Below are 12,585 nucleotides of genomic sequence, written 5' to 3' on the forward strand. Positions count from 1 at the left end.
TCCTCTCCTTATGCTTTGGGCCACAAGTGTCACCTCTTCAGGGAGGCCCTCCTGGATTTTCCCACTTGTGCTTAGCCTCTATTGCAGTCTATTTTCTTCCAAGTCTTCCTCACCAGCTAGAAATGTCCTGCATTGATGTTCAGGATCTGTTTCCCTCACTGGACTCTGAGCTCCAGGAGGGCAAGAACCAGGTTTGTTTAGTTCCCTGTGGCTTCTCCAGCACCCAGTACATAGTAGGCACTCGGGAAACATTTATTGAGTAAACAAAGGCTCCCATTATGAACCTTCTGGAGCTAATACTATCATCTTGTTGTACAAATAAGGACACCGAGGCTCAGAGAGAGGAAGTGACTTGCCTGAGGTCACACAGTGAGAGAAGGACCAGCTGGCTCTGGAACCCACTTCTGGGCCAGGATTCGAGTGACTCTCATGCTGACTCATTCACTTCTTAGAACAGCATTTGCCCACCTCTTTTTACAAGTAAACACTTACTGAGGTACAACAAAGATAGAGGAAGACACAGGAAAGTGCACTGAACTGTATAGCTCAATAAATTTTCACAACAGAACACACCCTTGTAATCAGCACTCACCCAGTTCAAGAAACGGGACGTGTTAAATTTGTTATGTGACTTTCACCACCATTAGGGGAAAAAAAAAAAAAGATCAATTCCGAGAAGCTTCCTTCATGCTCCCCTACCTTCTTCCAAAGGAACCTAACATCCTGATTTGTTCCACACAGTTTTGCCTCCTTTGCGACTTTATATAAAAGGGACCACATGGTATTGACTCTTCACTGTTTGTGATTCATCCACGTTCAATCATCCAGTGGTTTGCTCATTTCGTTGCTGCATGGTATTCCACGGAGGAAGATATCACAATTGATCCATTCCACAGTACATGGACACGTGGGTTGCCTTCAGTTTGGTGCTATTACAAAGAGCGCTAGTGGGCATGTCTATTGGGTGTATACCTAGCACTGTAATCGCTGGGCCAGAGGTGAGGTGTATGGGCAACGTTAGGAGATCATGTCAGTTTTCCAACTTAGGTGAATTGCTGCTCTACACTCTGACCAGCAGTGGAGGAGAGCTCCAGGTGCCCTGTATTCTCACCAGCACTTGGTCAGTCTACCCATTCTGCAGAGATGGCATCTGAGGCTCAGAGAGCGGCATTGCGGCTTCCCGGTCAATGAGAGATTCTGGGTCCTGCTCTGTCACCTCCTCTGCCTCCCGCATCCTGCCCCCACTGTGCCCTCCCAGCCTGGCTGTGGGGTGGGGTGGGACAGACAGTGTCACGTGGAGTTGCATTCAGTGGGAGGAAGCCAGGCAGGGTGCAGACGGCTGCTGATTTTGGGGCTGGTCGGGAAATCAAGGTAAGGGAGGGAGGGCATGGTGGCCACTGAGGGGGTTACCTGGGGGTGGAGCTGTGAGTGGGAAGGGGGCAAAGATGAGGACAGCATGTGGGAACACACTGGGCAGAACTGTCACCCTCTTGTCCCTCAGGAGAACCCCCGCCATGGACCCACCATCACCGTGCAAGGCCTCCCAAACCCAGCCTGCAGCAGCCTCGTCCCTGCTAACCTCCTACCGTTGGCACACAGGGGGCGATGGGGAGAAAGTAGCCGGAGGGTCCCGCTGGGGCCGACTTGCAGGCTGGGGAAGGGCGCTAAGCCACCAGGAGCCAGGGGTCAGCAGCCAGCCAGCCTCTCGCTCGCTGTTCCGTCGTGTCCTCTCTGCGCCCCCCAAGGAGTCACGCACAAGTCGCCTGCGGCTATCCAAGACCCTCTGGGGAAGGCATAAGACCCCGCCGCTGGAGCCAGGACCAGAGCCGGAGGCCCCAGGTACATGGTGTCCCCCCCCCCCACCAGGCTGGGAGGCCGGATGCTTGGGTTTTGTCTGCCTCCGAAGCATCAGCCCTACAGACACAGGAAGTTGTGGGGAGTGCAAAAGCCCAACAGGAAGTGGCTGGGGCCCAGCTGCCCTCTTCCCTCTTCCCCCTCACACAGGGACTGGGGGGTAGGGGGAGTGGCCAGGGGCCTATGGGCTGGGGGGTCCATCCTGGGGAAGGGAGAGGGAAGAGACTGAGGGTGGTACTGTCCAGATGCCAAATGGCTCTTGGCCCCAGTGGGTCTCTCCTCATATCCAATAGCCCAGGCTCATTCTCTCCTGCCTGGATATCCACCTTAGCCCTCTGGCCTCCATATGTTCAGTTTCTCCACTTCTTTGAACCTCAGCTTCTCCATCAGTTAAATGGGGATCATAATGCCTACCTTGAAGCATATATAATTTCATTCACTCATATTCATTCATTCATTCATTCATTCATTCATTCATTCATTCATTCAAACAGAGGTCTATTGAGCATTTACGACATGCCAGGCCTTGATTTAGGCACTAAGGACAAAGCAGTAAACAAAACTGATGGAATTGCCTACCCCATGTAGCTCACAGTGTAGTGGGTATGACAGACAGTAAACAAGTAAACCAAAAACGACAGATGAGGCTGTTCCACAGAGGGATCTAGAAGAGTAAGGGATGCCATGAAGACTGTAGTTCAGGAATGCAGCACTAGCCCAGGGCCCAGCATGATTTAAGTGATCTATTAACAAGTGGAGTATTTATTCCCCTGATGGGAAAACAATAGGACAGACAGGTGATCTGGGAGGGTTGATTCAACCTATCTATTCTGAGAACCTCATTTCTCACTGTTCATATTCCCATTTTGCAGAGGCATCCCTTTAACTCCCTTCAGGGTATCAGGTATTGCTCACTCCATAGGATCCAGAGAGAGAGTTCTCCAAGAAGCAGGACTGCTCCTCCTCTGCTCAAACACCTCCCATGGTTCCCCATTACCCCCAGGATAAAACCTCCAGTTCTCTAACTGGCACCCAAGATTCTGTACCAGTCTCATCCTGGATCTTCCCCCTCTAGCCTCTGAGCCCTCTGGGCCCTTCTTGCTTTTCCTGGGCCTTGCCATCTCTGAACCTTTGCCCAAGCTATTACTGCCCTTGTCCCCTCCATCTCTGTCAAAATCCAACCTGCTGTTCAAGACCCAGTGCAAACCTACCATCTCTGGAGGCTTTCCCTGTCCCACTGCACCACCACCTCTCCCTACCCTGATCTTCTTTCTATTCCTTTCTCAAAATTTGAATACTTTCCACCTTAGATTAGTTATTTATGTAAGGAACCAAGGATGCTGTCTTGTTTAACCTCTTGGACCTGCCTATCTACTGTCTTGGTTAAGAGAAGAATGCTTGTGTCTGAACCTGGCTCAACCACTCACAAGCTGTATGACCCTGGGCAAGTCCCTCAACCTCTCTGGTTTTCAGTTTCCTCCTTGGCAAAATGGGGGTGATAATAGCCCTTGAATAGCTTTTGGAGGATTAAATGAGAGAAGGTGGATTAGTAAACACAGTACAGGGCACATGTGTCCACTACCCATGGCCTGTGGGGACAAGGACAAGAGGGGTGGAAACTTGTCCAACAACAGCCTGACATGGCTGCTGGGTGGGCTGGGGTTGGGGGGAGCGGAGACACCTGGGAAGGAATGCCTGATGAGCCTCTCTGAATGGAGATGGTCCACTGAGGGAGAGGAAAGGACTCCCAGGTCCCCAGCACCTACTCCTCTGCCCAGAGCCTGAACCAGAGCCAGAGACCCCTGCCCCACAGATCCCTGAGGCCCCCACACCTGACGTACCCATCTGGAACATTGGGGCCTTCACCCTGCTCGATGGGAAGCTGGTGCTGCTTGGGGGTGAGGAGGAGGTGAGAAGGGGCACAGGGGCGAGGGGAGGGAAGAACACGGTGGGAAGGAGACAGAAGAGTGGGCGGGGGGAGGATAATGGAAAGTGTCTGCTTCTCCTTCTGTCTGCCTGCCTACCTCCCCTTTATGACTACCCACTCTTATGGACAGCAGGGTCCTCGCCGGCCCCGAGTGGGGAGCGCTAGCTCTGAGGGCAGCCTCCAGGTAGCCATGGGGAGCCTCAGAGATCCAGGTAAGTTTCAGAGGTGCGGAGGGCTGGGGCATTTGGTAGCATGTCAAGGTGGGGCAGAATTCAAGATGATCCCATCCCCCAACATTCCACCCCTGACCACCTACAGATCGGATCCCTGGAAAGATTGACGCAGAGGCTGCTGGCCCCAACCAGGTCCACAATGTTCGGGTGAGCCATCCAGTGGGAGGTGGAGGGGAGAGCAAAGACTCCCAGACCCTCAGAGATGAAAGGGGACTCTTACTGGGTGCTCTTGGGCAGGTCACTTTTTTGGCCTCAGTGTCCCTATCAGTCAAATGGAGCTAATGAGAGAACCCCCCCCCCCCGGCTGTTTATGAGAAGTCAAAAGAGAAAGCATAGGATTGGTGCTTTAGAAAAGAAAAAAAAAAAAAAAGGAAAAAAAACCCCCAAATTTTGGTTGCCTTTATTATTACTGCTAAAACAGCCTGAGGTTGCGGTCTCCCCAAACCAGCAGACGACCCAGGACACCCTGGGTGGAAAGAAGTTGAGGAAGGAGAACAGGGTTCTGTCCAGCTGATATCCCCGTTCCCACAGGGATTGCTCAAGCGGCTGAAAGAGAAGAAAAAGGCCAGGTCGGAGCTCGGAGCCAGTGCCTGCCGGGATGGGTAAGAGTCTCTGAGGGGCAGAAAGGGCTGGAATTCAACATGGCCCCCTCCACCCCCACCTGCCTATCATTCCCACCTCCACCAAATACCTCCCATGGCCCCCTCTGTGTCCTGCCCCAGAGCAATGCTGGAGCCACCCCTCGGCTGAAGGGTGGGGACAGAGTCTAACACACTAACTCTAAATCAGGAACTAAATCAACGCCCTGGGCTGGGAGTGTCAGCGAAGGGACTACTGAGCTGAGATCTGAAGGACGGATGATAGTTCGCCAGGCCAAGAGGGACAGGAAAAGCATTCCAGGCTACGAAACAGGGAGTGCAAAGGTCAAGAGGCCAGATGAAGCGACAAAAACAAGGCCAGGATGACTGGAGTTCAGAGAAAGGGACTAAGTGGAGGGAAATGTGGTCAAAAGGTGACAAAGACTGTACTATGTAAGGTAACACAGGCCACCATAAGGAGTTGAGTTTTTATCCTGAAAGCGATGGGTTCAAGTCCAATTTAGGTTCAAGTTCATCCTGGCCTCCCTCCACCCTTCAGGCTCTAGGGGGTGGGTTTGTGCGGAGGAGGGAAGAATGACCACTTGTTCAACCGCCCGCTCCCCAGATCCCCCAGTGCTCTGGGATCTCGGGAATCGCTGGCCACGCTCTCCGAGCTGGACCTGGGTGCTGAGCGGGATGTAAGGGTCTGGCCATTGCACCCCAGCCTCCTGGAGGAGCCCCACTGCTTCCAGGTAAATGCAGAGAACTCTCCACCTCACCCAGATTCTTTGGTTCTACCCTTGGCCTCAACCGCACCCTTGGATCCCCATCTCCAACAGGTAACGTGGACGGGCGGGAGCCGCTGCTTCTCTTGTCGCTCCGCCGCTGAGAGAGACCGCTGGATCGAGGACCTTCGCCGCCACTTCCAGCCCAACCAGGTCAGTACAGCGGCAAAGTTGGACGTGCAGGCCCCGCCCACAGCCCGGGCCCCGCCCTTTCCCCCACCCAAACCCCCGCCCCCCGCCCTAACCCTGCCTCTAGACACACCTGCCGGCTAACACCTTTGCAAAAACTCCGAGACCCTCCTCAGCTGCCGTCTGTTACCAGCCCCTGGTAAAACAACCCGGTCCCAGAAGTTCAATCCGGGAACTATTTGCACCCAAAGCCCCGCCTACCAGGCAATGGCCAAGTCCCCATCCCGCGGCTACTCCTCCGTACCCTGGAGCCCGGATCTCTCTGCGAGAGCCCAGAAAAGCTAGAGGGCTTTCGCAGAACCACCTTGAGACCGCCGTGGCCCCTGTCTTCCCCCAAGGGCCCAGCGATCTCCCTGGGGGCACGGTGCCCCACGTCGAGCACCGACGCCTCCCCCAACCCACTCCGGTCCGCAGGACAACTTGGAGCGGGAAGAGACGTGGTTGAGCGTGTGGGTGCACGAGGCAAAGGGACTGCCCCGAGCGGCGACGGGGTCCGCAGGCGTGCGCGCCGAGCTGTGGCTGGACGGCGCTCTCCTGGCGCGCACAGCGCCGCGGGCTGGCCCGGGCCCGCTCTTCTGGGCCGAGCGCTTCCACTTCGAGGCGCTGCCGCCGGCGCGTCGCCTGTCGTTGAGGCTGCGCGGAGCTGGCCTGGGGGGAGCGGCGCTGGGCCGCGTGGCACTGGCCCTGGAAGAGCTGGGCGTCCCCCACGCGCCCGCCGCGGGCCTGGAGCGCTGGTTCCCGCTGCTCGGGGCACCAGCAGGCGCGGCGCTGCGGGCGCGGATCCGGGCGCGGCGCCTGCGCGTGCTGCCGTCCGAGCGCTACAAGGAGCTGGCGGAGTTCCTCACCTTCCACTACGCGCGCCTCTGCGGGGCGCTGGAGCCCGCGCTGTCTGCCCAGGCCAAGGAGGAGCTGGCGGCTGCCATGGTGCGAGTGCTGCAGGCCACCGGCCGGGCGCAGGTGCGGCGCTGCGACGGGGCGGACCCGAGTGACCAGAGGCTGCCTGATCGCGCGCTCCGGGGAGCAGTGTGGGTGTTGGGGGGTACCGGTGGCTCAGGACCCCGGCGGCACAGGCGGGGCGGGGCACCACGAGGGGCGGGGCCTGAGCTTCAGCTGTGAGGGGCGGGGCACCTGAACTGAGCCTCTAAACTGAAAGATTTAAATTTCTGCTGTGAGGGCTAGAGGATCCGACCTTGTGAGCCCTAGCAGTGAAGACTCTAGCAGCTAGGAGGGTCCGGGCTTGTGTCCCAGGTGTGAGTGATTGGCCAAGGGCTCGTATGCCCCCTAGCTCCGTCCGCTCCCCCGCGCAACGTGAACCCCACTGTCCCCAGGCACTGGTGACAGACCTGGGCACCGCAGAGCTGGCACGCAGTGGAGGCCGTGAGGCGCTGCTATTCCGGGAAAACACATTGGCCACCAAGGCCATTGATGAGTACATGAAGCTGGTGGCACAGGATTACCTCCAAGAGACGCTGGGTGAGCCAGAGGGTGGATGTCAGAGGCCATCTAGGCGGGCTAGGAACCCCCTCCCCGGGGGAGATCTGGGAGATCCTAGGTAACCTGGATGCTGGTAGTGGGTAGTACCTTTGGGGGTGCTGGAATCCTGGAGGCAACTGGGGGCTCCCCCAGAGATGTTAGGTGTCTCCGGAGGAAGGTGGAGACAGAGTTGGAGGCTGAGTGTGGTGGGTTGTGGTGGTCACGGCCCTGGCCTCTTGTCTGGCTGTGCTGAACTGCAGGGCAGGTCGTGCAGCGTCTCTGTGCCTCCAGTGAGGACTGTGAGGTGGACCCCAGCAAGTGCCCGGCCCCAGAGCTGCCGCAGCACCAGACCAGACTGCGAAACAGTTGTGAGGAAGTCTTCCAAAACATCATCCACTCCTACAAGTGAGAATCAGGGCCCCAGCACCTGAGCCTAGCCCTACTTCTCAGCCACTGTGCTAATAGCCCTGACCCCCAATTGGGGTTGCCAAATAAAAACAGGATGCCCAGTTAAATGACGCATGCAACATTTGGGACATACTTATACTAAAAAAGTATTCATTTTTATCTGAAATTCAAGTTTAACTGTTTGTCCTGAAGTTTTGTTTGCTAAGTCTGGTAACCCATTCCCCATATCAGGTCAACTTGGGGTTACTGACCCCAAGGAACCTGGGACCCAATTCCTTGTCCTCTAACTACAGGGGACCCCATACCCTAATTCCATGCTAGCTGACCCCAGTTAATATAGGACCTCAATAAAGACCTCTGATTCCAGGTGATACTAAAACCCCCAATCCCATGACCCTTGATCTTAAATGACCCTGTACCCCAAATTCCATGCAACTGATCACAAGAAACCAGGGATTCCAATTCCTTAAACTCTGACCATAGGTTAACCTATATGTTCAGTCCCACATCACTTGGAACATCAATACCATAATTTCTGAACCTAGGTGACTCTGTAACCTCAAGCCCATCCTACCTCATCTTATATAATCTAGCACCCCAATCTCATGTTCCTTTATAGCTACCTCCCAAGCTCATGGATTGTATCCCCATGTGAACCTGTATCCCCACCTCCCAGGTTACTGACTCCAGAGGTCACCACAATAACTACCCCATAAATCCTGACCCCAAGCATTATTATCCTCAATGTCTCCAATCCTGGAACCCATAGTGCCGGTGATTCCTGACTTCTGACCTTAGGACCTTGACATGAATATGACCTTTATGTCCATACCCTCCCCCTTTGACCATTGCCTCTTCTGCCCCAGCTGGTTTCCAGCAGAGCTGGGCACCGTGTTCTCAGGCTGGCGAGAAGCATGCAAGGCACGTGGCTCTGAGGCACTGGGCCCCCGACTGGTGTGTGCCTCTCTCTTCTTACGACTCCTGTGTCCTGCCATCCTGGCACCCAGCCTCTTTGGTCTGGCACCAGAGCACCCTGCACCTGGCCCAGCCCGCACCCTCACACTGATCGCCAAGGTCATCCAGAACCTCGCCAACAGTGCCCCGTAGGTGCTGGGAGGCTGGGGGAGGGGAGGGGTGCGTGCCAGGGCAGTGGGGTGGCAGATGCCTGGTCTGACCCACCCAGTCCGACTTTTGCCCAGGTTTGGTGAGAAGGAGGCCTACATGGGCTTCATGAATAGCTTTCTGGAGGATCATGGACCAGCCATGAAACACTTCCTGGACCAAGTGGCCATGGTGGATGTGGATGCAGCACCCAGTGGCTACCAGGGCAGCAGTGACTTAGCCCTCCAGCTGGCAGTCCTGCACGCCCAGCTCTGCACCATCTTTGCTGAACTTGACCAGGTATGGCCAGAGTGCAGAGGCCAGAGCCTAGGGTGTGGGGTAGGGAGGCAAGAGGGCAGGGAGCCTATGGTCCTAGAGAGCTTGTTTACCATCCTCCCTACATGCCTCATCAGGCAACCCGTGACAGCCTGGAACCGCTGCCCACCATCCTGAGAGCCATTGAGGAGGGCCGGCCTGTACCTGTGACTGTGCCGATGCGGCTCCCACCACCCCCAGCCCAAGTTCACTCCAGGTAACCAGCCTGCCTCAGGTCTGGCCCAGTTCTGATGGGTGAGAGCAGGGGCCAGACCAAAGGCAAGGACAGGGTCAGACCGGGGCCAGGGGTGAAGATAAGATCACGTCAGGGGTCAGGAACAGCAGTCGCCTTGGGATTCACTGTCAGAAACTGTTGCATAAAGGTAAGAGGCTGGAGACGGGGTCATCCATGGGGTCAGAGAGAGGCTCAGTATGGTCAGAAGACAGGTACTACTGGATCAGATTGGAGTCCAAGGTGGGGATAGGTCATCGCAGAGGTCAGGGAGAGGTCACTTTTGGGGTCAGAGAAAGTGACATTGTGGTCAGTGATGAGGGTCAGTGATGAGGTTGTGGATGGAGTCAAATCAGGGTCAGATGTTAAGATGCACCATCAAGGGTCAGGGACAGGTTCATATGGTAAGCAGAAGTCAGGCCCATGGCCAAACGGGGTCAAGGGTTATAGGTAAAGTCATATGGTCAGAGATCAGGGACCATGGTCTGTGAGGAGGCAGAGACAGGATCAGCTTAAGGTCAGAGGTCAGGGACAAAGGAGGGGTCAGACAGGGAAGGAAAAGGGTATCCCTGTGAGCAGAGGTCAAGCCCAGGGTCAGACTGGAATCAGAGGTTACAGAGATGGTCGTGTCAAGGGTCATAGAGAAGACTGTATTGTCAGAAGTCCAGGGTCAGAGATCCAAATGTGATTCCATCAGTGACAAAGTCACATAGAAGTAAAAGATCAGAGGTGGAGTCATTTCTGGTCAGAGGTAGGTTTGGGGGTCAGCTCAGGGGCTGATCTGAGCTCTCCCATTCCACCCCCAGCTTCTCTGCAGGGGACAAGCCCGGCTTCCTGGCTCCTCGGGATCTCCCCAAGCACACCCCTCTCATCTCCAAGAGCCAGTCTCTACGCAGCGTTCATGGCGCAGGGAGTTGGGCACGACCGCCGCCAGACCAAGAGCCGCCCCCGCGGCTGTCCCGGCCCGTGCAGCGCACGCAGAGCGTCCCGGCTGGCCGCCCCGCTCGTCGCCGCCCCTCTGCAGGGCCCCGGCCACGGCCCAAAAGCTCGCTTCGCACGGGGCCCGCTCCCCGAGGCCGGCCCTGGACCGGGGCCTCAGCATCGTTGCCTCGGAAGCCGTCGGTGCCGTGGCAGCGCCAGCTGGACCAGCCGCGGGACAGAGACCAGGCTCTGGGCGTGCACCGACCCGTGGGCAAGGTGAGGTCCAGCTCAGGTCTGCACACAGAGGGGAATGACGGGACTGGAAAGACAGAAAGCCAGGCAGGTCTGGGTTCAAATGCCGAGCTCTCTGCGCTGTGTGACCCCAGGCCTAGTGCAAACCTCTCCGAGCCTCAGTTTGCTCCTCTGTAAGACGGGAGCGAGGTTTCCTAACGGGGCAGGGCAGTGAGATGGCAGAGCGCAGGGGACAAGGAGGTCAGGGTTTTTCGGGGAGAAGAAGGGGCGGGACGACGGGTCAGGTTACATCTGCTCCCTCCCCACAGTTGGCAGAGCTGCAGTGTGAGGTGGCCGCCCTGCGCGAGGAACAGAAGGCTCTGTCCAGCCTCGTGGAGTCGCTAGGCACCCACCTCCGGGCCTTGACGGAGAAGCAGGAGCAGCTTCAGGGCCAGCTGCAAGACCTGGACTCCAGGCTCCGTGAAGGGTGAGCCCCGCCTCCTCCATTAGCTCTGCCTCTGGGTGAGCCCGCTGTAATCAGATCTGCCCCACTTTCATTCAGGCCTCTCAATCACACCCAAATCACTCCCGGCAGGCCACGCCCCCTTCCAGGCCCGCCCCAACACCCCTGTTTCGCCCCGCCCCTTGGTCAGCTCCGCCCACCCCAGGTCGCTGGCGAGTCCTACCTTCCAGGCCCCACTCCTCAATCAGGCCCTCCCAAACAGGTTGGTCCCGCGTCTCTCAGTCTGGGCACATCTTCGTCCCTGTCACCACCTCACCCAGGACTGTCCAAGCCCCACCCTTAAGAGTTGGTTGGTCCTTTCATCCCAGCTATTCAAGGCTCTGATTCAGTCCGGGCTCCAAGTTTATCTAGGCCCCGCCCCCTAGCGTGGACAAACCCCGCCTCCACGCCAAGCCCCGCCCCCGAACTCCTGGCTGTCCAACCAGGAGCTGGAGGGGAGTTTCTCCGCCTCTGACCCTCCCCTCTTGCCCCTGCTCCCCACAGGACTCCGCAGTCGGATCCAGGGCGTGGTGCTCCAAGCAGTGAAGATCACAGGCTTAAAAGTCTGGTGAGACCCCTGCCGTAGCCCTGGGGAAGATCTGGGCGGTGAGGGAACCAGGGTTGGGGTGCAACCCTCCCCTGGCTCCGAGCCCATTGCCACTGCCTCTCCAGGAGAGCCGTCTGGCTGAGATGGAGAGTACTCAGGCCCAGCTGAGGAATGTGGTCCAGAGCCTGCAGCTTCCCAGAACGTCGGGATCCCGGAACCAGCCCCTACCCCTCAAACCACCCTGCCTCAACGGAGATACCACTTGAGCTGCCCACCCTGTCCCACGTGGTCTGGGAGCAGATACCGTCTTAAAGGCCTGTCCGACCCCTGCCTCAGCCCTACGTGGCCTACAGTGGGGAGTGGAGCCCTAAGCCAACCAGTCTGGCACTGTGAGGTTACCCAGTAAAATTTTGATTTCAGTAAAATGGATGGCCTTTTTTTGCCCCTACGTGTGGCCAATCAGAAAGCATCCCCCTCCCACCATTCAAGTCTCCCAATTTCTCTCCTAATTGGAGTTCTCATGGAAGGGACAATATAAGGAGAGTCTCACCAGCTGTGTGACCTTAGACCTTTACTCTCTTAGTTCCTCAATTTTCTCATCTGTAAAATGGATCTAAAGTTTCTTACACAGTAGAAGACCCATTGTTTAAGGTGTTCAATAAAAGGAATTTGTCATTGTTAGGGGCAGCACCTGCTTCTGATTGAAGCCCAGGCCTCAGATGAGAGCATCTTCCTAGGCCCCCAAATCCCACACCAGCTCCCTCATGGCAGGGAGAGCATGGGTCTGGAGGCAGATGAAGGAAGGGGTGAGTAGGTGTGGAGACCGTTGAACTCTGTGAGTGTTGGTTAGGTAAATGAGTGGGCATTTGAGTCATGGGTGGATGGATGGGTGAGGGGTAGTGTGTATGGGACATTTGGCAGATAAATAGGTTAGCATTTGGTGGAAACTTGCCCTGGTAGGTGAGTAAATAAGCAGTTAGCTGGGATAGGTACGTCTACCTAGAAAAGCCTGGATCACAGTAGGAAATAAATATTTGAGTTAATTGAGTAGGTGGTTATATACATTGTATGAATATTTGTTGGGGTTTCCTGAGACTTGAGCTAGGCAGTGAGGAAACAATAATGAGCTAGGCAGACAGGACTCCTGTCCTCATGGAGCTTACACTCTAGTGGACAAACAAGTAAATGTGCAGTTGAAGGATGGATGTCTGCATGGCTGGGTGAAAGGATGTGTGTAGGGATGGGTGGATGCTTGCTTGGTTGTTTGGATATGTAAGTATTTACTTGGG

The 12,585-nt window shown here is 56.2% G+C and overlaps 1 protein-coding gene across 3 annotated transcripts; it reads left to right on the forward strand.

Annotated features, from left to right (window-relative positions):
- Positions 1–1,303: 1,303 nt before the first annotated feature.
- Positions 1,304–12,041, forward strand: RASAL3 (RAS protein activator like 3). Of its 3 annotated transcripts, XM_034997252.1 has the most exons (18): positions 1,304–1,371; positions 1,502–1,839; positions 3,633–3,763; positions 3,912–3,993; positions 4,100–4,161; positions 4,546–4,616; positions 5,218–5,344; positions 5,432–5,530; positions 5,981–6,523; positions 6,895–7,039; positions 7,300–7,444; positions 8,314–8,550; positions 8,647–8,848; positions 8,962–9,080; positions 9,902–10,292; positions 10,577–10,734; positions 11,254–11,317; positions 11,422–12,041. In XM_034997252.1, the coding sequence occupies exons 2-18, from the start codon at positions 1,515–1,517 to the stop codon at positions 11,560–11,562; spliced, it is 3,042 nt and encodes a 1,013-aa protein (XP_034853143.1). In that variant the 5' UTR covers positions 1,304–1,371; positions 1,502–1,514; the 3' UTR covers positions 11,563–12,041. The 3 variants fall into 3 exon arrangements, with proteins under 3 accessions (XP_034853143.1, XP_034853141.1, XP_034853142.1); XM_034997250.1 differs by lacking the exon at positions 1,304–1,371 and having other exon boundaries at positions 1,387–1,839; XM_034997251.1 differs by lacking the exon at positions 1,304–1,371 and having other exon boundaries at positions 1,387–1,839; positions 3,915–3,993.
- Positions 12,042–12,585: the final 544 nt, after the last annotated feature.

This window comes from Mirounga leonina, unplaced genomic scaffold (genome assembly GCF_011800145.1).
Source record: "Mirounga leonina isolate KUSES-001 unplaced genomic scaffold, KU_Mleo_1.0 Mir_94, whole genome shotgun sequence".
Lineage (NCBI taxonomy): Eukaryota > Metazoa > Chordata > Mammalia > Carnivora > Phocidae > Mirounga > Mirounga leonina.

Excerpts from the sequence above, each read along its gene's own strand:
- RASAL3 (XM_034997250.1), top strand. The coding sequence starts at position 1,446 with ATGAGGACAGCATGTGGGAACACACTGGGCAGAACTGTCACCCTCTTG. Across the intron at positions 7,040-7,299 it reads TTACCTCCAAGAGACGCTGG|GGCAGGTCGTGCAGCGTCTC; the intron begins GTGAGCCAGAGG and ends GCTGAACTGCAG. Across the intron at positions 11,318-11,421 it reads ATCACAGGCTTAAAAGTCTG|GAGAGCCGTCTGGCTGAGAT; the intron begins GTGAGACCCCTG and ends CTGCCTCTCCAG.